The sequence below is a fragment of the Carcharodon carcharias genome, chromosome 7 (genome assembly GCF_017639515.1).
Source record: "Carcharodon carcharias isolate sCarCar2 chromosome 7, sCarCar2.pri, whole genome shotgun sequence".
In the NCBI taxonomy this organism is placed as follows: domain Eukaryota; kingdom Metazoa; phylum Chordata; class Chondrichthyes; order Lamniformes; family Lamnidae; genus Carcharodon; species Carcharodon carcharias.
Genome location: NC_054473.1, coordinates 154,834,875 through 154,859,085, shown reverse-complemented (window position 1 = coordinate 154,859,085; position 24,211 = coordinate 154,834,875). Strand labels below are relative to the sequence as shown.

Here is a 24,211-nt window from a genome sequence, read left to right as displayed (position 1 = left end):
AAACCAGGGATCAACCCTGATTCAATGAAGACTGCAGGAGGGCATGCCAGGAGCAGCACCAGGCATACCTAAAATTGAGGTGTCAACCTGGTGAAGCTACAACACAGGACTGCTTGCGTGCCAAACAACATAAGCAGCAAGTAATAAACAGAGCTGAGCGATTCCACAACCAACGGATCAGACCTAAGCTCTGCAATACTGCCACATCCAGTCGTGAATGGTGGTGGACAATTAAACAACTCACTGGAGGTGGAGGCTCCTCAAATATCCAATGATGATGGAGCCCAGCACATCAGTGCAAAAGATAAGGCTAAAGCATTCGCAGCAGCCTTCAGCCAGAAGTGCTGAGTGGATGATCCATCTTGGCCTCCTTGGTAGGTCCCCAACATCACAGATGGAAGTCCCCAGCCAATTCAATTCATTCCACGTGATATAAAGAAACAGCTGAAGGCACTGGATGGGCCTGGCAATAGTGCTGAAGATTTGTGCTCCAGAGCTTTGCCACGCCCCGAGCCAAGCTGTTCCATTACAGCTACAACACTGGCCTCTACCCGGCCATGTGGAAAATTGCCCAGGAATGTCCTGTACACAAAAAACAGGACAAATCCAACCTGGCCAGTCACCACCCCATCAGTATACTCTTGATCATCAGTAAAGTGATGGAAGGGGTCATCAGCAGTGCTGTCAAGTGGCACTTGCTTAGCAATAACCTGTTCACTGACCCTCAGTTTGTCTTCCGCCAGGGTCACTCACCCTTTGACCTCATTATAGTCTTAGTTCTAACATGGACAAAAGAGCTGAACACCAGAGGTGAGGTGAGACTGCCCTTGACATCAAGGCAGCATTTGACCAAGTGTGGCATTGAGGAGCCCTAGCAAAACTGGAATCAATGGGAATCAGGGGGAAAACTCTCCACTGATTGTAGTCATACCTTGCACAAAGGAAGATGGTTGTGGTTGTTGGAGGTCAATCAACTCAGTTCCGGGACATCACTGCAGGAGTTCCTCAGGTTAGTGTCCTAGGCCCAACCATCTTCAGCTGCTTCATCAATGACCTTCCTTCCATAATAAGGTCAGAAGTGGGGATGTTCGCTGATGATTCCAAAAAGTTCATCTTTTGTGACTCCTCAGATGCTGAAGCAGTCCATGTTCAAATGCATCAAGACTTGGACAATATCCAGACTGACAAGTGGCAAGCAACATTCATGCCACACAAGTGCCAGGCAATGACCATCTCCAATGAGAGAGAATCTAACCATCGCCCCATGACATTTAATGGCATTACCATCCCTGAATCCCCCACTATCAACATTCTAGGGGGGTTACCATTGACCAGAAACTGAACTGGACTAGCCATATAAGCACTGTGGCTACAAGAGCAGGTCAGAGGCTAGGAATCTTGTGGCGAGTAACTCACCTCCTGACTCCCCAAAGCCTGTCCACCATGTGCAAGGCATAAGTCAGGAATGTGATGGAATACTCTCCACTTGCCTGGATGGGTGCAGCTCCAACAACACTTAAGAAGCTTGACAGCATCCAGGACAAAGCAGCCCACTTGATTGCCACCCCTTCCACAAACACTGCCTCCACCACCGATGAACAGTGGCGGCAGTATGTGCCATCTACAAGATACACTGCAGGAACTCACCAAGGCTGCTTCGAGAGCACCTTTCAAATCCATGACTACTACCATCTAGAAAGACAAGGGCAGCAGAGACATGCAACACCACCACCATGAAGTTCCCTTCCAATCCACTCACAACTCTGACTTGGAAATATATCGCTGTTCCTTCACTGTTGCTGGGTCAAAATCCTGGAACTCCCTCCCTAACAGCACTGTGGGTGTATCTACACCACATGGACTGCAGTGGTTCAAGAAGGCAGCTCACCACCACCTTCTTAAGGGCAATTAGGGATGGGCAATAAATGATGGCCTAGCCAGCAAAGCCCACATCCCGTGAATGAATAAAAAGAAAGATTGTGCTATTAGCCCATACAGAGTGGTTTAAAATTGATGTTTTATAATTTCTTGGGGACAACAACTTCTCCAAAGAGATAAGCCGTTAGCTAAAGTAATGATGAAACTTCAAACTTGCATAACCTTAACACAAAAGTTTTTTTCTTGCAGAGAGAATTGGCTCCTGAGAAAGATTGGAGTAATATGCAGACTGATGTCTGGTGCATTCTTGTTAGAATGATTACATAGATAACACATAGGCCAGAATTTTCCAGCCCCTCAGGCCAGCAGGATCTTCCGGAACGGAGGTTTCAGTGGCTCACCAGTCCTGCCATGGGGGAAACCCCCCACAAGGGCGGGGGAGTGGGGTTGGAAAATTCCAGCCATAATGCCTGATAACATACATGGTACCAGCCCATAATAAGTAAAAGGAGACAGAGCAAAGAAATCCCTGGATGTATATTTATCTAGTAAACGGCATCTAGAAGCTGGCTTAAGTAACAGTTTTCCTCCTCCTCTCCCCCTCTAGCATTGTGCCCTGCTACAGAATTATTCTTTAAGTTCTTAAACTCCCCCCCCCCCCCAGAATAATTACAGGACAGAAGGAGGCCAGTCGGCTGGTCAAGTCTGTGCCAGCTTTCTGCAAAAACAATTCAGCCATTCCCCCATCCTTTCCCCGTAACTCTGCAAATTTATTCTCTCCAGATAATTATTCAATACCCTTTTGAAAGCCATGATTGAATCTGCCTCCACCACAATCTCAGGCAGTGCATTCCAGATCCTAACCACTGGCTGCGTTTAAAAAAAAAAGTCTTTCTTCATGTTGTTGTTAATTCTTTTGCCAAACACCTTAAATCTTTCTCCTCTGGCTCTTGACACCTCAGGCAAAATTGAACTCTGTATTCCACTTGAGGCCGAATCATTGTTTTATAAAGTTTCATCAAAATTCCTTGGTTTTGTACTCGGTGAGCTGGATTTTATGGCCCCCACCGGGTGTGTTTTTGGCGGAGGAGCACGTCACCTTCTCACCCACCCCCGAGCTGTACCCCACAATGCAGGGGCTTTTGGCAGCCTGCCCCTCATATGTAAATAAATCAATAAGGTTATTTATGCTTGTTTACAAGCTAGTTGACCCCAATATTACTCTGTCTATGCCACAACACGATTAGTGTAGACAGGCAGGCATAGGCAGCACATTGTTTCAAAAAAGTTTCTAAAAAGGGCGGAAGGGATGAGGGAGGGTTCGATCTCCGGGAGGTGGTGTCCTTTGCACATCGGAGGCACCCCCCTCCCCTCAAAAAGATAGTAACCCCTTCCACCCCACCTGCACTGCAAAACCCAAACCCCATCACTCCCTCCCTCCCTCCCTGCCAAATGCCTCTGACTTACCTACTTCTGGGATCCATTGGGGCCTTCATGCTGCAAGAGCTGCTGGCCAATGGGGGCAGGACTTCCTCCCAGTGAGGGGCTGAAGTCCCACACTTGTTGCCACCTGCAGCTTGTTTTTGCTGTGGGGCAGATATTTTTTCGTCAGTTGGTTTCCACCGACGCTTTAGTCGGGTTGGGGGGCTGACTAGAGGGGCTAAGAGCTTTTAAAACACCTGGGACAAAGCTCTTGAGAACTGAGGCGGGCCTTCTAACCAGCCCACCCTGACACTCACCCACTCCCATGGCTGCCTAGGATCTGCTTCTGTGCCTGATTCAATCCCGCCCCACCTCCCTGGAGTGACAAACTATGTGTGAAAATTGCTTATATTGAGGCAGCAGACTCGAGGTTATAGCACTTGGTAGCCAAAATCCAATCTAAACCTTTTGTAGCCTGGATGGACTAATACCACATTACCAGGTTTTATTTGTCTAGTGAGTCTTCAAAGAACCAATGTCAGTGTACCGATTGATTGTGAATGTGTATCTTGTTCAAGAAGTATCTAGGGTGTTCTGGAAATTTGAAGAATTAAAATATTGACAGCATTTTCCTCTTCCTTTCAGTGTTTCTGACAGCAGTGAACTGTTACAGTGTAAAGGCAGCTACGAGAGTACAAGATATCTTTGCTGCAGCCAAGCTGTTGGCTCTAACTGTTATCATTATTTTGGGCTTTGTGCAGATTTTTAAAGGTAGGTGTGGACACATTTTAATTGCACTATCAGTCTGTTCCAGTTGTATCTGTCTGAGAAATCTATTATACTAGACAGGAAGGGTATCATTCCAAATAAAATTGGATTGCGCCTATACTGAACAAATTATTTTGAAAAATATATTTCAACTGCTATAAATTCTGGATGAATCAAACAATTGTTTGTTGGCTCTGCTGTAGTAAATAGGAAGTCGTACTTTAACTGCTTTAAAAATGCTCATATCTTTCTCTAGTTTCTCTCCTATCTCCCTTCATGCCCTCTCCAAGCACAACTTGTCCAAGAAATCAACCTCCTACTGCCTCGATCCTGTTGCCAATAAACTGCTGACCATCCCTCCTGATCCCCATGTTAGTCAAAATTGTTAATGGTTCTCTATCTTCAGGCTTTGTCTCCCTCTTCAAATCTATTGTCACCAACCCTCTCCACAAAAAGACTAACCCTTGACCCCTTTTGCGCATCCTTGCAAACACCGCCCCATCTCCAAGCTCTCTTTCCTCTCCAAAGTCCTTGAACATGTTGACTCCTAAATCCATGCCCATCTTTCCCAGAACTCCATGTTTGAATCCCTACACTAATGTTTTCACCCTGCTGCAGTGCTGAAACCACCCTAAGTTTGAAGTGACATCTTATGTAACTGTGACAAAGGTAAGCTAACCCTCCTCGTCCTTCGTCTGCAGCCTTTGACATGGTTGACCACATCATCCTCTTCCAACACCTCTCTACTGTTGTCCAGCTGGGTGGAACTGCTCTCACCTGGTTCCATTCTTATCTATCTAATTGTAGTCAGAAGATCAATTGCATTGGCTTCTTTTCCTGCTTCTGCAGTGTTACCTCTGGAGTCCCCCAAGAATCTATTCTTGGCCCCTTCCTGTTTCTCAGCTACATGCTGCCCCTTGAGAACATCATACGCAAGGTGTTAGTTTTCACATGTATGGTGACGAACTCCCAGCTCTACCTCACTACCACTTTTCGCGTTGTTAAATTATCAGACTGCTTATCTGCTATCCAGTACTGGATTAACAGGAATTTCCTCCATTTTAAAAATTGAGAAGACTGAAGCCATTGTTTTCTGTCTCCGATCCAAACTCTATTGCCCAACTGTCAACTCCATCCCTCCCCTTGCAATATCATAGACTAAATCAGTCAAACCAGTCTGTTTGCAACCTTGGTTCTGCCATCAGTAAGACCTCGAATTTCCACCTCTGTCGCATCGCTCGACTTCATCCCTGTCTCAGCTCATCTGCTGCTGAAACCCTCATTCATGCCTTTGTTACCTCAAGTCTCGACTATTCTAACACACTCCTGGCTGGTCTCCCTCATTCTATCCTCCCTAAATTTGAGTCTATCCAAAGCTCTGTTGTCCGTGTCTTAAGTTGAGCCATGTCCAGCTCACTTATCCCCCTTGCATTTACTGACTTGCATTGGCTCTTCGTAGAGCAACATCTTAATCTTAAAATTCTAGTCCTTGTTTTTAAACCCTTCCATGGCCTCGTCCCCTCCCTGTCTCTGTAATTTCCTCAAGCCCCACAACTCTTAGATATCTGTACTCACTCAATTCTGGTTTCTTGCACATACCCAATTTTAATGGCTCCACCATTGATGACCATCCCTTCAGTTGCCTCGGCTCCAAGCTTTGGAATTCTCCACCACTCTACCTCGCTTTCCACCGCTCTACCTTGCTTTCTAACACTCTACCTCGCTTTCCTCCTCTAAGATGCTCCTTAAAACCAACCTCTTTGATCAGATTTTTGGCCACCTGAGCTAATGGGCAGAATTTTGCCCTTAGTAGGTGACCAGGCCCCACCGACTCAGTGGCGGGCGGGCAGCCGACCCCCGCCGCCGAAACAGGGCTCGCTGCCATTTTGAGTGGGCGGGCCAATTAAGGCCTGCCCAGCAGCCTGCCTGACAGGAAGTACTATGCCCTTCCTGTGCGGGGGGTTGGCGGAGGGGAGGGAATCCCCAACTGAAGCAAAGTGCTGTCTCAGGGAGTTTACTGACAGGTAAGAAAAGTCAAATAGAGAAATATTAAAATTATTAACATGTCCCCCTCATGTGACAATGTCACATGAGATGGGACACGTTAATAAAAAACGCATGAAGTTTATTATATTTTTTAAAAACGGACATGAAACTTCATTCCGCCAGTGGATGAAGTTTCATGAATAATCTGGAGCCTGCCGGGGCTCCTGGCCTGCCCACCAGCCTTAAGCTTGGATGGGCAAGGCCTGTAACAAGGTTAATTAGCCTGTCAATGGCCTTAATTGGTCATTGACAGGTCGGCGGGCAGACAGCTGATTTCGCTATCTGCCCACCTTCCTGAAGATTTAAATGGACCGGGATGACATTGGGGGTTCCTCCCGACACCATCCTGCGTCATTTTCCCCTTGGCGAGCGGGCCCCGCCCCCAAATCGCCGAGGGGAAAATTGAGCTCAATGTCTACTTATGCGGCTCGGTGTCATATTTTGTTTTATAATTCTTCGGTGAAGTGCTAGAGGACATTCTATTCTGTTAAAGGTGCCATATAAATATAAGTTGTTGTATATTATTTGCCTATATGTTTAATTCAACTTTCTTAAGACCAGTAATAGTTGAAAAGATAGAATTTCATAGTTTCTGTTTGCACATGTGCTTGTAAATAAAAATTGACTTCCATTCCATCACTTCGAGAACATTGAACTGAGTCCACCTATTTTAAGAATGTGACTTCACAAAGGACTGCTGTGTACTAGAACTCAAAGCAGTGTGAGTGTAGGCATCTTGGACGAAGTCTTGCATCGCCTTGAGATTAGTGCACATGGTGGGTATTCAGGGCGTCACTGAAGCTCTGTTTTGTATGATTCCATATGGTGTTTCACATGATTCATTCTGCGGCACTGGAACATTGTGCCGCAGCGAAGAAATATGAATGATTTCAATTAAACATAACTTCAGTGGCATTATGTGCCTGTGGCAGAGTTTTGGAGGGGCATCAGAAAAAATGATTTTCTATTGTGCTTAGGGCTGTTAATTCATTGCAGCTCTGTGATGAGCAGATGAATGTTCTTAATACCTTAATAATGGAAGTTTTGGAAATAATACAGGGTTTCAAAGAACTGAGCCCCAATGTTCAACAACTTGTTTTCAAACACCATCTATCATTCCTGTTGTGCTTTCAAAGTAAAAATATTAAAAATTATTTCAGTTTACTTGACAATGAATCATAGAGCCATAGAGTTTTACAGCACGGGAAGAGGCCCTTTGGCCCAGCATGTCCACACCGATCATCAAGCCTCTATCTGCTCTAGTCCCATTTTCCAGCCCTTGGCCCGTAGCCCTGCATGCTATGACGTTTCAAGTGTTCATCTAAATACTTCTTAAATGTTGAGGGTTTCTGCCTCCACCACCCTTTCAGGCAGTGAGTTCCAGATACCTCCACCCTTTGAGTGAAAAAAAATTTCCTCAAATCCCCTCTAAACCTCTTGCCTCTTACCTTAACTCTATGCCCCCTGGTTATTGACCCCTCTAATAAATAGAAAAGTTTCTTCCTATTTACCTTATCTATGCCCCTCATAATTTTGTACACTTCAGTCAGGTGCCCCCCTTAGCCTTGTCTGAGCATCAGTTGTGGCTCAGTTAGTAGCACTCTTGCCTCTGAGTCACAAGGTTCTGGGTTCAAAACCCACCCAGGACTTAAGCACAAAACTCAAGCTTGACACTTCATGGGATGTTGAACTGAGGTCCCATCTGTCAGCACGGGTGGATATAAAAGATCCCTCACCCTTCTCTGCTCTAAGGAAAACAACCCCAGCCTATCTAGTCTCTCTTCGTAGCTGAAATGCTCCAGCTCAGGCAACATCCTGGTGAATCTCCTCTGCACCCTCTCTAGTGCAATCATATCCTTCCTATGGTGCGGCGACCAGAACTGTACACAGTACTCCAGATGTGGCCTAACTAACGTGTTATACAGCACCATCATAACCTCCATACTCTTGTATTCAATGCCTCAACTAATAAAGGCAAGTATCTCATATGCCTTCTTAACCACCTTATCTGCCTGAGCTGCTGCCTTAAAGGACCAAGATTCCTCTGTACTTCCAAGGGCCCTACCATTCATTGTGTATTCCCTTGCCGTGTTAGTCCTCCCAAAATGCATCACCTTGCACTTTTCAGGATGAAATTCCATTTGCCGCTGTTTAGGCTTTCCTCCCGCTATTTACCACACCACCAATTTTTATGTCTGTGAACTTACTCCTACATTCATGTCTAGATCATTAATGTATACAGTATGCCACTGGACACAGGCTTCCAGTCACAAAAACGACCTTTGACCATCATCCTCTGCCTCCTGCCATTAAGCCAATTTTGGGTCCAATTTGCCAAATTGCCCTTGATCCCATGGGCTCTTACCTACTTGATCAGTCTCTCATTTGTCAAAAGTCTTACTGAAGTCCACGTAGACTACATCAACTGCACTACCCTCATCTACACACCGCCTCGAAAAATTCAATCCAATTTGTTAGACTTGATCTCTCCCTGACAAAGCCATGCTGACTATCCTTGATTAATCCTTGCCTCTCCAAGTGGAGATTAATCCTGTCCCTCAGAATTTTTTCCAATGGTTTCCCTACCACTGATATTAGACTCACTAGCCTGTGGTTTCCTGGTTTATTTCTAGTACCCTTCTTGAATAAGTGCACCACGTTGGCTGCCCTCCAGTCCTCTGGCACCTCTCCTGTGACCTGAGAGGATTTGAAAATTAATGTCAGAGCCCCTGCAATCTCCTCCCTTGCCTCCCTTTGCAGCCTGGGATCCGTCTCATCTGGGCCTGGGGATTTATCCACTTTTAAGCCCGCTAAAACTGCTGATACCTCCTCCCTCTCAGTGCGAATTTGTTCAAATAGCTGGGGGCTGAGACTTTGCTGTTGTACCCATATATAAACAGAATCCTGCTTTACAGTTGCACTTTTTTCCCCCTCAGGTTTGTCCCTTCCTTTCCTGAAGATAGTGATTCATACTGGGGTGTGACATCTTGGCCACCCCAGACCAAATGGCTATTAGTTGAGTAAGTTTAGAACAGCAACATCCAAACTTACACACTTTGGGCTCTACCTCGCCTCAAAGGTGAAGCAGTTTAGCTGATTTATGCACACACTTCTTTAATTTGTCCTCACTTTTGAATTTTTGGTGTTTGGTGGTTTGAAAAGGAATGCTTCTGTCCCACTAAAGAGCCAATTCATAAATCTGTTAGTAATCACAGGTTCAGATGTATGCAAATTCGTGGAAACATTTGGGGACAGTTTACAACATTTGTCCAAAACGAACAAGAAGTTGGCGATGTATCCCCTACTCTTGCCTGAGCCGTTCACAATGCACCTGGAGCATTTCCAGGTTCAGGTTTCATTAGAAAAAGCTACCCAGTACTCCATAAGGGCTAGCAGCTATCTCATCGAACCAGGGGGCTGAAAATATGTTGGCTTCCTGAGTGAACCTACTGCAAGCCAACAAAAATGAGGGAGGGAGTTCAGAGGTTGCTGAGGTGGGGCGGGGGCTGGCAGATCTACTCAGCATTACTGTTCTTCCAGGCCTCTCAAAACTTATGTGAAATGTTCCCAATCATTTTTGAAGTGCTCTCCAGTGGTCCCTTGCTAGACAAAAGCAAAATACTGTGGATGCTGGAACAAAAATAGCTGGAAAAACTCAGCAGGTCCGACAGCATCTACGGAGAGTTCTGATGAAGAGTCATACGGACTCGAAATGTTATCTGTATTCCTCTCCGCAGATGCTGTCAGACCTGTTGAGTTTTTCCAGCTATTTTTGTTTTTGTCCCTTACTAGACCTTTGGTTAGGTTACTCGCTGCCTTGTGAAGATAGATAAAATTCTTAAAAATTGTGAACAAGATCTTACAATCTTGGTGTGCGACCTCAGTTTGCCTATTGAGGCGGTCTCCCACCTGTTTGGGACAGGAGTGCTTGGCACCCATTTACAGACGTGTGAAAATCAGATTGGAAAGGCCTTGAGCATTAAGGATGTTTTGTCTTTATATATAGACCATGAAGCTCTATGGTGCATACCTAGTGACCCTTTACCTTTCGTAAAGACCAAATAAAATGTCAACATTCCTGGTCTAGACTTGTGTGTGTTGGGAGACTGTTCTACAGCAAATGCTTCATAGCCTGGTCCGATCCTGCCTTCACTTGACTTGCAAACATGACTTTTTCCATTTAGAAAGATCTTGGAAAGGAACAGCTACCCTGGACTGTTTTTCCTCCTGAGATTGGGGACTTTGAGTAGAATTATGATACTCCTACATCTGTCTGGTTGAAATCAACTAATTCAGCATGTTTTCAGTTACCAGTTGGATCGGTAATGGTTACAGGTGTGACTTAAAAATCGTGTTCCTGGAGGGTGTCTGTGGATCCCAAAGCCTATGGATGTGCACCAGTTTTCAAAGGGAGTTGGGGGATGGGGAACAGGGAACCCGCTCACCTCTAATGAACAGCTCGTTAAGCTGCTTGAGGAGCTGGAAGAGTGAGACCAGAATTTTCAGATGTGAATTCGATGAAGCTGAACAGCCTGGTGCATGTTAGTGCACAGCTATTGGGTTCAAAGTGGGCCCTAAGATAAAGCCTTTATTTTTATGCAGTGGAAAGTCTCAGGACCTGGACGGGGGGGATCTTGGGTCGGATCTTGCACATCGCCTCTGGTTTGCCCATTGAGGGTGATTATGTTGCTGGCCCTCTGGGGTGCTGCCTTCTTGGCTCTGCTCGTATCCTGCAGGCAGCTTCCACCTCCTGGACACTGGCGTCAGCACTAATTTGCCCGAAACATGTTTCCAGCTCAATCCGGTCATTTACATTTCGCAGGAGCGACACAGTTGCAGCTCAGGGTTGGGACCTGGAAATTATCTTGCCATCGGCTTCCCAAACCCACTTTGAAAATCTGGCCCACGGAAGGAAAACTGGTTTCTTCTGTTCTAGATGCGTTGGCACCACATTATAGCGTGTATTTTCTTGGTACTAAATTACTGAGAGAAACAACTGTTCCTCTTATCTACATTAATTCTTTGGAGCACATTCATTTCCATGATCAGTAAAAATGTGTTTGATACATTTGTACATAGATCATTACTTTGCTACATATTGTAACTGGAGCTTGTTTTTATAATACCATTGGGTGCCATATTTTGCTCAAATATTGCAAGCACAGTCTCAGGCCAGCTAACATTTCGCCGAATGCTCTCATTACTTTTTAAAATCTGTAACAAATATAAACTGCAAAGTGATGACAATTTTGTCAAAATAGCTGGTGACATGAATTATGATGTTTATCAGGCTCTGTCAGTAGCATGGAGACTCACTGTCAGCCAAGCTGCACCCACAAGGAGTGACATTGCAACAGGATGATGAAGCCAGTAGGATTACAGGCGCTCAGAAAGAGGAGTAGGTTGTAACTGAAGTACAGGCTGGAATTGGTGTGAACATTCTTGTGCTAGAGAAAATTATCCAGTCGTTTTTTGTGAGATGCCTATGGAAAAGTGTTGTACCCCAAAGAACATGCTTTGCAGTGCTTGCATTGAAATCCCCTTCCAGCACTTGGTAACTTTCTTTGGCATTCCTCAGCAAACACTGTCTGCACTAACGAGCAATAAAAATATGAATATTTAGTGATCCATCAACTGCTCTAATTGGTGGCCAATTCCATAATTTAGAGATATGTCTAAATACCACTGGTGTCACATTTTAACCAAATAATGTAAACATGCTCTTAGGCAAGCTAGCATTTCACTGAATGCTCCCATTGCAGATAGTATTTGCTTCAACTATTTTCTAATGAAACCTGAATATGTGAAATTGTGAACTGCTCAGGCAGGAGTAGGTGATACATCGCCAAATTCATGCTTGTTTTGGACACGTTGAAAATTGCCCTCAAATATTTCCATGAATTTGCATACATCTGAACCTGTGTGTTACTAACAGATTTATGAGTTAGTTCATCAGCAGGGCAAAAATGACGGATGTATTTATTTTCAAACCTCCACACCACAAAAAAGAAGACAAACTTAGAAGTATAAGCATAAATTAGCTAAATTGCTTCACGTTTGAGGCTGGATAGAGCCCAGGGTGTGAAGTTTGGATAGCATTTGTTCTGGCCTCATTGGGCAGAATCTTGGGGAGACAACAGGCGTTTCGGCTGCTGGCTATAGACTCAGTGAGACCCCCGCATCACCTATTTTCAGGAAGCTCCGCCACATTGATAATTCCGATAATTGTACGTTGAGGAAGAATGAGTCTGAAACTAGCCTGTACCTTAAAACAGGTTAATTTCCAAGGCAACAAAACAAAGTTACAAACTCTCCCAGTTCCTCACCTCGGTGTTCCAGCTGTGCCCTTACTCTTTTGAGCAATCAAGAAAAAAAAACAAATTAGAGCAAATTAAACAAATTAAAGAAAAAGGGGGCAGTCCCTTAAAGGGAACATTGTAACTGACAACAAAAAATAAAGGAAACTTAAATCAAAATAAAGTTTTGTTCTGGGGGTCGATAATGCACCAGCTCCCACGGTACCCAGCGGTTACAAAAGGCCTCAAGCATTGTGCCCATTTATACTCTTGAGTAAAACAAAACAACTTAACTTAACAAATAACGGGGACAGCCCCTTAAAGGGACAATAACAAAAAACAAAATTGCAAAGGAAATTTAGAGTTCAAATTAAAATGTGATTTTGGTGGGGCTGGTGTGGCAGTAATAATGCACCCAAGTCCCTGTGGTGCCCACCAGTCGTGAAAGGCCTCAAACGAAGTGCCCATTTATATTCTTTTAAAACAACCAATGAAAAATAAATTAAGCAATTGAACAAGTTAAATAAATTAATGGGGGACAGTCCATTAAAGGGACACTTACTGAAAAAGCAAAATGTTAAAGAAAACTTACAAAATTCAAATTAAAATGTGATATTGGGGGTCAAATTATTTAAATTCTTCAGTCTCTAAGTGTGGCATTGCTTCATCCTTCACCAGTTCCAGAAGAGCCCGCTGCCTAATTCGGCGGGTTGCAACTCTCCTTCAATGACTGGGTTAGGCTCTGGCCTTGGCCTGGAGTGATAGACATTCTCAGGAATTGGCTGGTCTGTCTGCACCTTGGTAACCTTTTGAGAGTTCTCCTAGGTCTGCTCGAACCCAGCCCAGTTTGTCGAGCTCACAATTATCAAAAGCATCTTGTTGCTTGCGTCATCAGTGGAACTCTTCCAGATTGCTACAATCAAGGCATGTACCAATATCCACACATGTTTAACAACGTAATTGCCATTAAACCTTTATAATGTATTTACCATTTAACAAAGGGGTTGCCACTGGACCTTAATGTAATTAATAAAACATTGACAGATTCCCCTCTTTTCTTTTAAATTAAAACTTGTGAAAATGCAAGAACAATTCTTTCAAGTTAAACAAAAGGAAACGAAATCATGTATTTTCCATCCTCTGTGATTCATATTATATTATAACCAACATTAATAGATCCCATATTTCCCTCTTCTTTAAACAAAAAAAATTCTTTACCATATGTAAGTAATTACAAAGCAAAAGGAAAACATCGGTTTTTCATATCATCACAATAATATCCCTCTTCCAGTACCTCTACTAATTTCTTGGAGCAAGCATTCCTTTTTGTAAAACAGTCCAATATTGGTGACTTGCAGTGATCCTCGTAACTTAGGGATCTCTCTTTTCTCTAACGTTTCTATTCTTAACCTTTTTTCAGTGACACCTTTCATTGAATGGACATTGTCCCAAATAGACCAGGTATCAACATAGCATTCTATGGGCAAGCATTTCTCAGACTGCCCCTTGTATAGTTCTTCAGTCAGTATGTTAGATAAGTAAACCCCCAAATCTATTCCTTCTACTAACACCAATGTTTCAGTAGCTGAAGTGTTTTTCGTTACCCTTTTTATTTTCTTCACTTCCCAAGCCAATGGGCAACATTTATTATTCTTTCCCACCAAGAATATGAAAAACCCCTGCTGTGCTAGAATATCTATTTGGAAGATTAGTATGTGAAGCATCGCTAAAAATAACTAACCTCATAACTCCTGGATCATCCAAGGCTGGAAACTTGAGTGTGCATTTCTCTGAATTTAATTTCTTTAATATTCTATTTGCTCTCAGAACTTCCTCAGCTGAAGCTTGTTTCACCATAGTACTCAGTTCCAATACATCATAACCAGCATCAGATCTAGTTTGAGTGCACAACAAGTCCAAATGTCCAATCAAACTTTTTAATTGGTCTATTTCCTCCTTGGATGCAGGATCTTCTTTTTGTGAGGATCTGGCCCGATTTATTGGGATACGATTGACATTTTCTAAATAAGACTGTTGATTCAAGATCACTCCTGACTTATTGTGCTTAATGTCTAACTCTATGCATTTAAAGGCCCCCAAAGCCTGACTTCCAACCCTGACCTCTTGATCACAAACTCTTTTTTCAAAACCGCAAGCTACTCGTCTAGCTTTAGCCTTATACGAGCCATCAGGAAGCATCTTTTCTGTGTATATCCACCTGCATGGCAAGCTTGGCTGTCCCCTGTCTGGTATTTCAGTGTATACACCAAACACTTTTCAACTCTTCTTGTTCGGCATCCTTTATCAAGGGGCTTCTACTTCTAGTGGCATTCCTAGCTTGTTCTATGGTCCTTGCTTTTGTCAAACTACAACCTCTCAGAGGATAAAGACAAAACATTTTTTATTCAGCAACCAGTCGCCAAAGTTTAATGTTCATCCTCTGCCACCATGATAATTCCAATAATTGTGTTGGGGAAGAATGAGTCTGAAGCTAGCTTGTACCTTGAACCAGGTTCCATTCCCAAAACAACAAAGTCACAGACTCTCCCAATTCCTCACCTCAATGTTCCAGCTGTCTCCATTTATAGGTGTACCAAGGTGATTGCCATTGGACCTTAACAATGTAATTAATAAAACTTTGGCACGCATCATCCCGCAAGGGGCAAGCCTTCCTTGGGATCAAAGAACCCAAAGCCCACTGAAAGCTGCTAGCCAGTCACGGGCCAGCAACTCATCTATGTTCAGCCGTTACAAAGGAAGCTGCTGGTGGTATGGCACCCATCTGAGGCCTAGTATCGAGGAGGGACCCAGGCACAGGTGAGTGATGGTGGGATGGGGGTTCCGGAGGAGGGGAGTCAGCAGCAAGGACAGGGGGATGGCTTGCAGCAAGTCCTCCTCCTGCTCATTCCCAATGCTCCTCGATCCGGCGTTGAGTGCTTTTGAACAAGTAACAATGTCAACACCCCCACCCCACCCTGCCAACCACCACCACCACCACTGCACCCCAGGAACCCAAAAGCAAACAAGCCAGGACTTGTTTGTCATGCTCCCCACATGGCAAGCCATCTGCCTGCCACTGGATTAGTACCAGTAATGGCAGGATGAGGCCCTTAAGTGGGTATTAATTTCCTAATTAAGTGCCTGAATTGGTAATGGAGCGGGAAGACCATCGACATGCCTTCCCACCAGAGACTTGATTGGGAAGGTGGCGGAGTCCCCGCCTGTCATCCTCCCGCCCGATTAATTCTCCTCCACTACTAAACTTGCTACAGGGGATGGCACACAATTCTGCCTACTGTATCTAACTAGTCCCAGGGTGCTAAGAACAACTGTAGTAATAGATTGCTTTTGGACGTTGTGAAACAGTAGGGCTGGTGGCAGTAATGAACATCCAGATGTGGGGTTAAGAGATGACTGAAATCATTGTTAGTAACGTAGTGGCTGTAAATGCCTGTCCAATCTCAAACAATTAATGAAGTGTCAAAGTAGCCTGGATAATGTTGTTAGATGTGAGGATCCCTTGAAAGGATGCCTTCTGCTCTGCTGTCTTTTCTTGTCACTTGCGGGGCACCTCGGTTAGATGACCAACGACCTGCATGCAAAAGGTCTATATGATGGCTAAGCCCACAACTGTAGTAGCTCCATCCGGCCAATCATTAACGTTATCCAACTCTAGCAGCAAAAAGCTCTTGTGGATACCCAAGATCTGAATTGTGACAATCACCATCCAGGACAAAGCAACTCGCTTGAATGGCAGCCCATCCATCACCTTAAACATTCACTCTCTCCACCCGCGTATTGTGGCTGCAGTGTGTACCATCTACGTGACCATTGCAGCTTTGCCAAGGCTTCTTTGGCACTATCCAAACCCGTAACCGTTACCATCTAGGGCAGCAGGTGCATGGGAGCACCACCACTTTCAAGATCCCTTCAAGCTACACACCATCCTGACTTGGAACTCTGTTGCTGTTCATTTACTGCCACTGGATCAAAATCCTCTAACTCCCTCTCTAACAGCACTGTGGGAGCACCTGCACAACACAGATTGCAGCATTTCAAGAAACCGGCTCACCATCACCTTCTTGAGTGCAATTAGAAATGGGCAATAAATACTGGCCTAGCCAATGATGCTCACATCCCATGAATGAATAAAAAAAATAATATTGATCTGCACCTGCTGTGTTTTAGGGTTTAACTGCAGCATGATGTGAAGATGCTCTCTTCTTCTTTTGTCCAGGTGAATATGTTAAATTGCATCATTGCACTCTTAGCAGAGGTTATCCATCAGCTGCTTAACCTGCCATTATAGTAGGGAAGGATTTTGCCTGGGTCTTTTATGCCGTACCAAATGCTGTCCCAAGAAGTCACTTGCCTCTCCAGCAGAGAAATGATGTGATTGCTCTGGCTGGCCTATTCTTCTCTGTAAACATCCTGCTACTTCTTCCTCCATTCATGAATGGTGAACCTCCCAGCCTTTGCAAAAGTCACTACCTACAATCCCTGAAGTATCTGTGCTTATGTTAGGGGTAGGTAGACTGTTGGACCCCAGCTGTAATACTACTTGGTGTGCCCTCATCATCTTGAGAAGAACCTGTATAATGAGAAAAAAATAGGAAGAATTGTGTTAGATTCCCCATGCAATGCCTGAAAAGACAGGTTAAATCAGGATATTTTGTTCCTCCTAATGCTCCTGTTGCACCTAGTGGTGATGAAATGGTTGAAAGGAGTTAGCATAAAAAATGGAGGATACTTGGTACTTGGTGACATCACACCTCTAAACTTGCCCTAACCTGTACACTGCACGGATCCATAGCCTGAAAAAGGCAAGGCTGCCGCTTTTTTGTCTTGCTTCGTTCTGTGCTTGTTCACCTGGAAGCACTCAAGAGTGTATGACGATCCCAAACACTAGCCCTTTGCCAGGCCACCTTCCCTCTCTCTATGAGGATGATGCAAAGTACCGTTTATGGTAATTATTGTGACTGTAATATTTTGATCAGATAATAGTATTGCTGTGTGCCCTGCCAAAACTATGCCCTATAGCTTTTCTGCAAAGAAGCCTTATTGAGAAAAGGGACAGAGGGCCATCAGCAGCAGCAAAATTGTACTCAACCACAATCTGTAACCTCGTGCTCTGGCATATCCCCCACTCTACCATTACCACCAGGCCAGGGGATAAATGAAGAGTGCAGGAGGGCATGCCAGGAGCAGCATCAGGCATACCTAAAAATGAGGTGTCAACCTGGTGAAACTATAACACAGGACTACTTGCATGCCAAACATCATAAGCAGCAAGTAATAGACAGAGCTAAGCAGCTCCACAACCAGTGAATCAGATCTAAGTTCTGCAACCCTGCCTCATCCAGTCGTGAATGGTGATGCACAATTAAGCAACTCACTGGAGGAGGAGGAGGCTCCACAAATATCCCCATCCTCAATGATGGAGGAGCCTAGCACAGCAGTGTAAAAGATAATGTTGAAGCATTTGCAATAATCTTCAGCCAGAAGTGCCGAGTGGATGATCCATCTTGGCCTCCTCTGGAGGTCCCAGCATCACAGATGCCAGTCTTCAGCCAATTTGATTCACCATATCAAGAAATGGCTGATGGCACTGGATTCTGCAAAGGCTATGAGCCCAAACAATATTCTGGCAACAGTACTGAACATTTGTGCCCCAGAACTTGCCATGTCCCTAGCTAAGCTGTTCCAATACAGTCACAACACTGGTATCTACCCGGCTATGTGGAAAATTTCCTGTACATGAAAAGCAGGACAAATCCAATCTGGCCAATTGCCACCCCATCAGTCTACTCTCGATCATCAGTAAAGCAATGGAAGGAGTCGTCAGCAGTGTTATCAAGCGGCACTTGCTTAGCAATAACATGCTTACTGACACTCCGGTCGGGTTCCACCAGGGCCAGTTAGCTTCTGACCACATTACAGCCTTGGTTCAAACATCAACAAAAGAGCTGAACTCCAGAGGTGAGGTGAGAGTGCCTGCCTTTGACATCAAGGCTGCATTTGACCAAGTGTGGCATCAAGGAGCCCTAGCAAAACTGGAGTCAATGGGAATCAGGGGCAAAATTCTCCACTGGTTGGAGTCATACCTAGCGCAAAGGACGTGGTTGTTGGAGATCAATCATCCCAGCTCCTGGACCTCATTGCAGGAGTTCTTCTGGCTAGTGTCCTAGGCCCAACCATCCTCAGCTGCATCATTAATGATCTTCTTTCCATCATAAGGTCAGAAGTGGGGATGTTCACTGATGTTGCAAAAGGTTCAGCACCATTGGTGACTCCTCAGATACTGAAGCAGTCTATGTCCAAATGCAACAAGGCCTGGACAATATCCAGGCTTGGGCTGACAAGTGGCAAGTAACATTCGCACCACACAAGTGCCAGGCAATGGCCATCTTCAACAAGAGGGAATCTAACCACCCCATCATATTCAGTGGCGTTACCATCACTGAATTTCCCACGATCAACATCCTGGGGGTTACCATTGACCAGAAACTGAACGGGACTAGCCATATAAATAGAGTGGCAAAAAGAGCAGGTCCGAGGCCAGGAATCTTGCAATGAGTAATTCACCTCCTGACTCCCCAAAGCCTGTCCATCGGCACTAGTCAGGACTGTGATGGAATACTCTCCACTGCCTGGACGAGTGAAGTTGCAACAATACTCAAGAAGCTTGACACCTTTCAGGACAAAGCAGCCCGCTTGATTGGCACCCCACCCACAAATATTCACTCCCTCCGCCACCGACACACAGTGGCAGCAGTGTGTACCATCTACAAGATGCACTGCAGGAACTCACCAAGGCTCCTTAAAGACAGCACCTTCCAAACCCACGACTGCTATCATCTACAAGGACAAGATCAGCAGATACATAGGAACATCGCCACCTGGAAGTTCCCCTCCAAGCCACTCACCACCCTGACTTGGAAATATATCGCCGTTTCTTCACTGCCGCTGGGTCAAAACCCTGGAACTCCCTCCCTAACGGCACTAGATGATAGCAGTCGTGGGTTTGGAAGGTGCTGTCTTTAAGGAGCCTTGGTGAGTTCCTGCAGTGCATCTTGTAGATGGTACACACTGCTGCCACTGTGCGTCGGTGGTGGAGGGAGTGAATGTTTGTGGGTGAGGTGCCAATCAAGAGGGCTGCTTTGTGGGCGTACCTACACCACATTTCAAGAAAGCATAAAAACAAAAAACTGCGGATGCTGGAAATCCAAAACAAAAACAGAATTACCTGGAAAAACTCAGCAGGTCTGGCAGCATCAAATTTCCTCCAAATAAAAGGTGTGGCTATGGGTACCCGCATGGGCCCCAGCGATGCCTGTCTCTTTATGGGGTATGTGGAACATTCCTTGTTCCAGTCCTACTCCGGCCTCCTTCCACAACTCTTTCTCCGGTACATCGATGATTACTTCGGTGCTGCTTCATGCTCTCGTCGGGACTTGGAAAAATGTATTAATTTTGCTTCCAATCTCCACCCCTCCATCATTTTCATGTGGTCCATCTCTGACATTTCCCTTCCCTTCCTTGACACCCCCCCCCCCCATCACCACCACCACCACTACCACCACCACCACCACCACCACCTTATATTTCACCCCTCTCATTGTAAAGAAAAATCAGTTCTGTTGAAGGGTCATGAGGAACCGAAACATCAACTCTTTTCTTCTCCGCCGATGCTGCCAGACCTGCTGAATTTTTCCAGGTAATTCTGTTTTTGTTTCAAGAAAGCAGTTCACCACCGCCTTCTCAAAGGCAATTAGGGATGAGCAATAAATGCTGGCCCATCCACATCCCATGAATGCATTAAAAAAAGACTATGTTTTAATTGTGGTTTAACCGGAGTGTTATGTTTTCCTTCAGAGCCATGTATTCTCCTTCATCTACTATTGTTACCAGAACCTGCACCAACTTGTCTGAAAAGCAGGGTTCTTTCCGTTGCCAGCATTGCACGTATTTTCAAAACTAATAATACTCACATATTTATCTTTACACTCCTACAACTAGAATTTTTAAAGAAAATAGTGCAGTTGTTTTTAGTGATGAGCAAGAGTTCTTTAAGAGCTGCTACTTGCCTAAAATTGTGCTTCGCAGGCAAATTATTATAAAGGCCTGCCACTCTACATTTCCCTACACACAGTGATTGTATAAAATGTAGGGCGATGGACTTACCGCGCAAAATTTGGTGAGGCCTGTCCTGTATTAAAAATAAATTTTATTCACGAGATTCCTTTTTACCCCCAGTGAAAGTTTCCTGTACCTGAATTGTGAAGTTTGAAACTTATACATTCAAAAGTGTCTCATCCAAAAAATGTGCTTTAGAAGTTGAAATCTGTTAGCCTTATATACCCATCAGGACTGCTAATTTTGAAATGTTAATTACTGGATGGTTGAAAGTGCAGCCAAACTACCAGAGGAGTTGGTGGTCACCCTTGTAGGGAAGGATTAAAATTTATCTCTGGTTTGGCTGGGCACTTGGTCATCTGCTAATCTCATGATTCATTTTTCTTTTAATTTGTTTTAAATCATATGGACGTTGTTCCACCAGACTTTATGGTTGAATTGTTCAATCTTTGAGGAACTATCCAGCATGTGATGCCTGAGACAGATGGATAGAATTGAACTTTTTAAAAAAAATTATTAATCACTTTGTTCTTAAATTGTTTTTTCCTTGATGGCTTTTTCATATCAAAGAGGAGATTGTTCATTGTTTCCGACATTAAAGTTTTTTTTAATAAGCGATAATTCAGATTGAATGGTTCAGAACCATTTACTCGTTCAAAAGTTGATCTCATGTAAAAGTCGAACCCATGATTTTTGGCCTAAAAAACCCATAATTTTTCATGTACCTTGTGTAAAAATCAACCCTAGTTTCTCAGGGATCAAAACCTATAAATTTTAGAACCAAAGTATAATCCTGGAGATGTTGATGATTTGATTTCATTGTAAATGTTCAAATATTAATGAAATTGAGCACCGGTAAATAAATGCTTAAAACATTTATACATCCAAGTTTTGTTTTTATTTATTCAAATTACCTATTTAAATTAAAGTGATCAGGTTATGAATGATAATTAATATGCATTCTTTACTGTTGTTGGTTTTTACTTTGTTCTGTTGCAGCAGTCTTTTTTGGACCCAAATCAAACATGCATGTCAACCCATCGAAAACATTACTCATGTAAAAGTTGACCCCTTGATTTTTGGCCTAAAAAATTGGTTTCAAAACTTTAACTTTTTCACGAGTATATACGGTATTTGAAAGGTTTTCAATCGCAATTTTGTTGCAATTTTTTTACGAGAACTGTAAGTTTAACCTCCCACCTAATCACATTGCTCTTGTATTTATTCTTCCTGATCTGTTAAATTTAGTGAGTGATTTTGTTTTTCAAAATTATGTGTCTTTTAGTTGAAATCTTATGAGGTAAGAATACAATTTGGAGAATGTGAGTCAGGGTCTATTTCTAGTAGCTTAATGGGCACTTTATTGGTGTCAGATTTGTAATGACCCTTAGGAATATGGTGCCAGTTATTCATTTCTGCCTTTTGTCTGATAAAACTATTGCAAAGTGTTTGTAAAGTTGCAGAAAAATTGGAAATGCAGTCCCCATTTAAAATACAGTGCAGGTATTGTTCTAGTAGAGTTTCTCATAACCTCTGTCATGAACTTTGATGTTTCATTCATCATCTTTTGTTTACAGTGTTGAACTTGCGAATAGTTTGTACTGGTGAAAGAAAATACAAACTGGGCTTTAATGAATTCTTTTGCAATGTGTTTACAGCAACTATGCCCATATGAGAGCAAGAAACATGTCAGCTGAAGGGTCCACTGTTAAGTGACCCACTTTTTACACTGGCTATCTTCAGCTGCAACGAATAATAATAGACAATTGTCTGTACTTTAGTTAGGATGGATTATTCTGAAGGACCAGTAAATTCTTTCAGTTGGCATGCTATCCTTTTCCAATACACATTGGGCTGAGTTGGTAATTTGGCGACATCTCTGGCTGCTTTTGGAAATTTTAGGAATAAACAGATTAACTTTTTGTATGTTGATAATTGTTTTCTTAACAGTGTATTACATATTTAAGGACACCTGATGTATTAAAAAAAATTATTGGTGCTCACAGGACGAAACAGCATCAATGTCCTATATAGTCAAGAGTTTCTGGTGAGGACAGAACACCATCAAATTGAGTTTTGAGTGCTATATAGTCAGTTTTATTGCATTTTTCACTTGTTCAGGGCAGACTTCAGTTTGGTGTTTTTCTTAAAAGTTTCAACAGCAATCATTTGAATTTATATAGCATCTTTTAATGTAGAAAACATTCAAAGATGCTTCATTGATTACAATTGGGGACATTGGAGAAAAATGCTAGGGCAGAAATCAAGAGGTGAAGAAAACTGAACCAAAGAGAAGAGTTTTGTGATAAATGTTAAAGATGGAAGGAGAGGCCCAGAGAAAGAGTTCTGGAGAGCAGGATCAATATGACAAAGCCCTGGCATCAGTGCTGGAATGAAGGGAAAGCTGCTGCACACAAGGCCTGAAGCAGAGGAGTCCAGTAGTCAAGAGGCATTATAGGACTGGAGGAGTTTAGAGATAGGCTGAGGCAGAACTGTTAAGTAATTCATAGACATCAATAAAGTCTCAAGCCTATTACGTTGAAGAACAGATTAGTTAGGTGGGTGAGACCTCGTGCAGGATGGGGCATGAATGGTGGCATTTTAGACAAGTCAGAGCTAATGAAGGGAGGGGATTGGGAGGACACTGAATAGGGCAACAGAATAGTTGAATCTAAAAGCGACAGATGCACTTAAGGATTTCCCTGATGGAGGAGTGGTTGAGATTATGGCAGAGAAAGGCATTATTGCAGATTTGTAAGGAAGGCCCATCTTAAGGTCAAACAGATTTTGTGTTTCAGCCAATGGGAGCGGTCAGGGATGAAGATGGAGGGAGTGAAAAGGAAAGATTTATGTTGGGAGAAACTAGGAGCAGGAGTAGGCCATTTGGCCCTTGGAGCCTGCTCCGCCATTCAATATGATCATAGCTGATTCTCTATCTCAACAGCATGTTCTCGCTTTCTCTACCTACCCCTTGATGCCTGTAATATCCAAAAAATTATCAATTTCTTTCTTGAATATACTCAGTGACCCGGCCTCCACAGCCTTCTGTGGTAGAGAATTCCACAGGCTGACCAACCTCTGAGTGAAGAAAGTTTTCCTTATCTCAGTCCTAAATGGCCTGCCCTGTACCCTGAGACTGTGTCCCCTGACTCTAGATTTCAGTGTTGAGCTAATGGAAGTTGTGCTGAACAGGGTTTGATGTTAAAGAAGCAACCTGACAATATAGAGACAGTTGAAGGGTCAAGGGAAATGACGGAGAGTTGGAGAGGCAGATTTGTGTACCATCAGCATAGATCTGAATGTTAATAGTGTCTGTGAATGATGCAGTCAAGGGACAGCATGAATTTTAATCAATCTGGCTCGCAATGTAGTTCACTTACACTTGTTAGAAGCTACAAATATCCATATGCGGGGACCTGTCCTCTGCAGCCAAAAGTAATATGTCCAGGCATTTTCCTTTTTGGAACAAACAAAAGCACGGTGGACAATAGCTCCCTGGTACGTTTGCCACGGCAAAGCCTCAACCAATCAGAGTTGACTACCCCTATGGTCAGCTTTATTTTTAACCAATGCAGAGATGCATACCCAATGGAACACCAATCGCTCTGCTTGTGTTCATTCACTTAAAGCCTTTTTCATATTCGGCACAAAACTCCAAATTTATC

The 24,211-nt window shown here is 43.6% G+C and overlaps 1 protein-coding gene across 1 annotated transcript in view; it reads left to right on the top strand.

The window, feature by feature from the left end:
* Positions 1 to 24,211, top strand: part of slc7a5 (solute carrier family 7 member 5) — an 88,141-nt gene that overhangs the window by 8,160 nt on the left and 55,770 nt on the right. Inside the window, exon 2 of the mRNA XM_041191165.1 lies at positions 3,946 to 4,071. Coding sequence (XP_041047099.1) covers positions 3,946 to 4,071 — 126 coding nt within the window. The remainder of the gene's footprint in view (positions 1 to 3,945; positions 4,072 to 24,211) is intronic.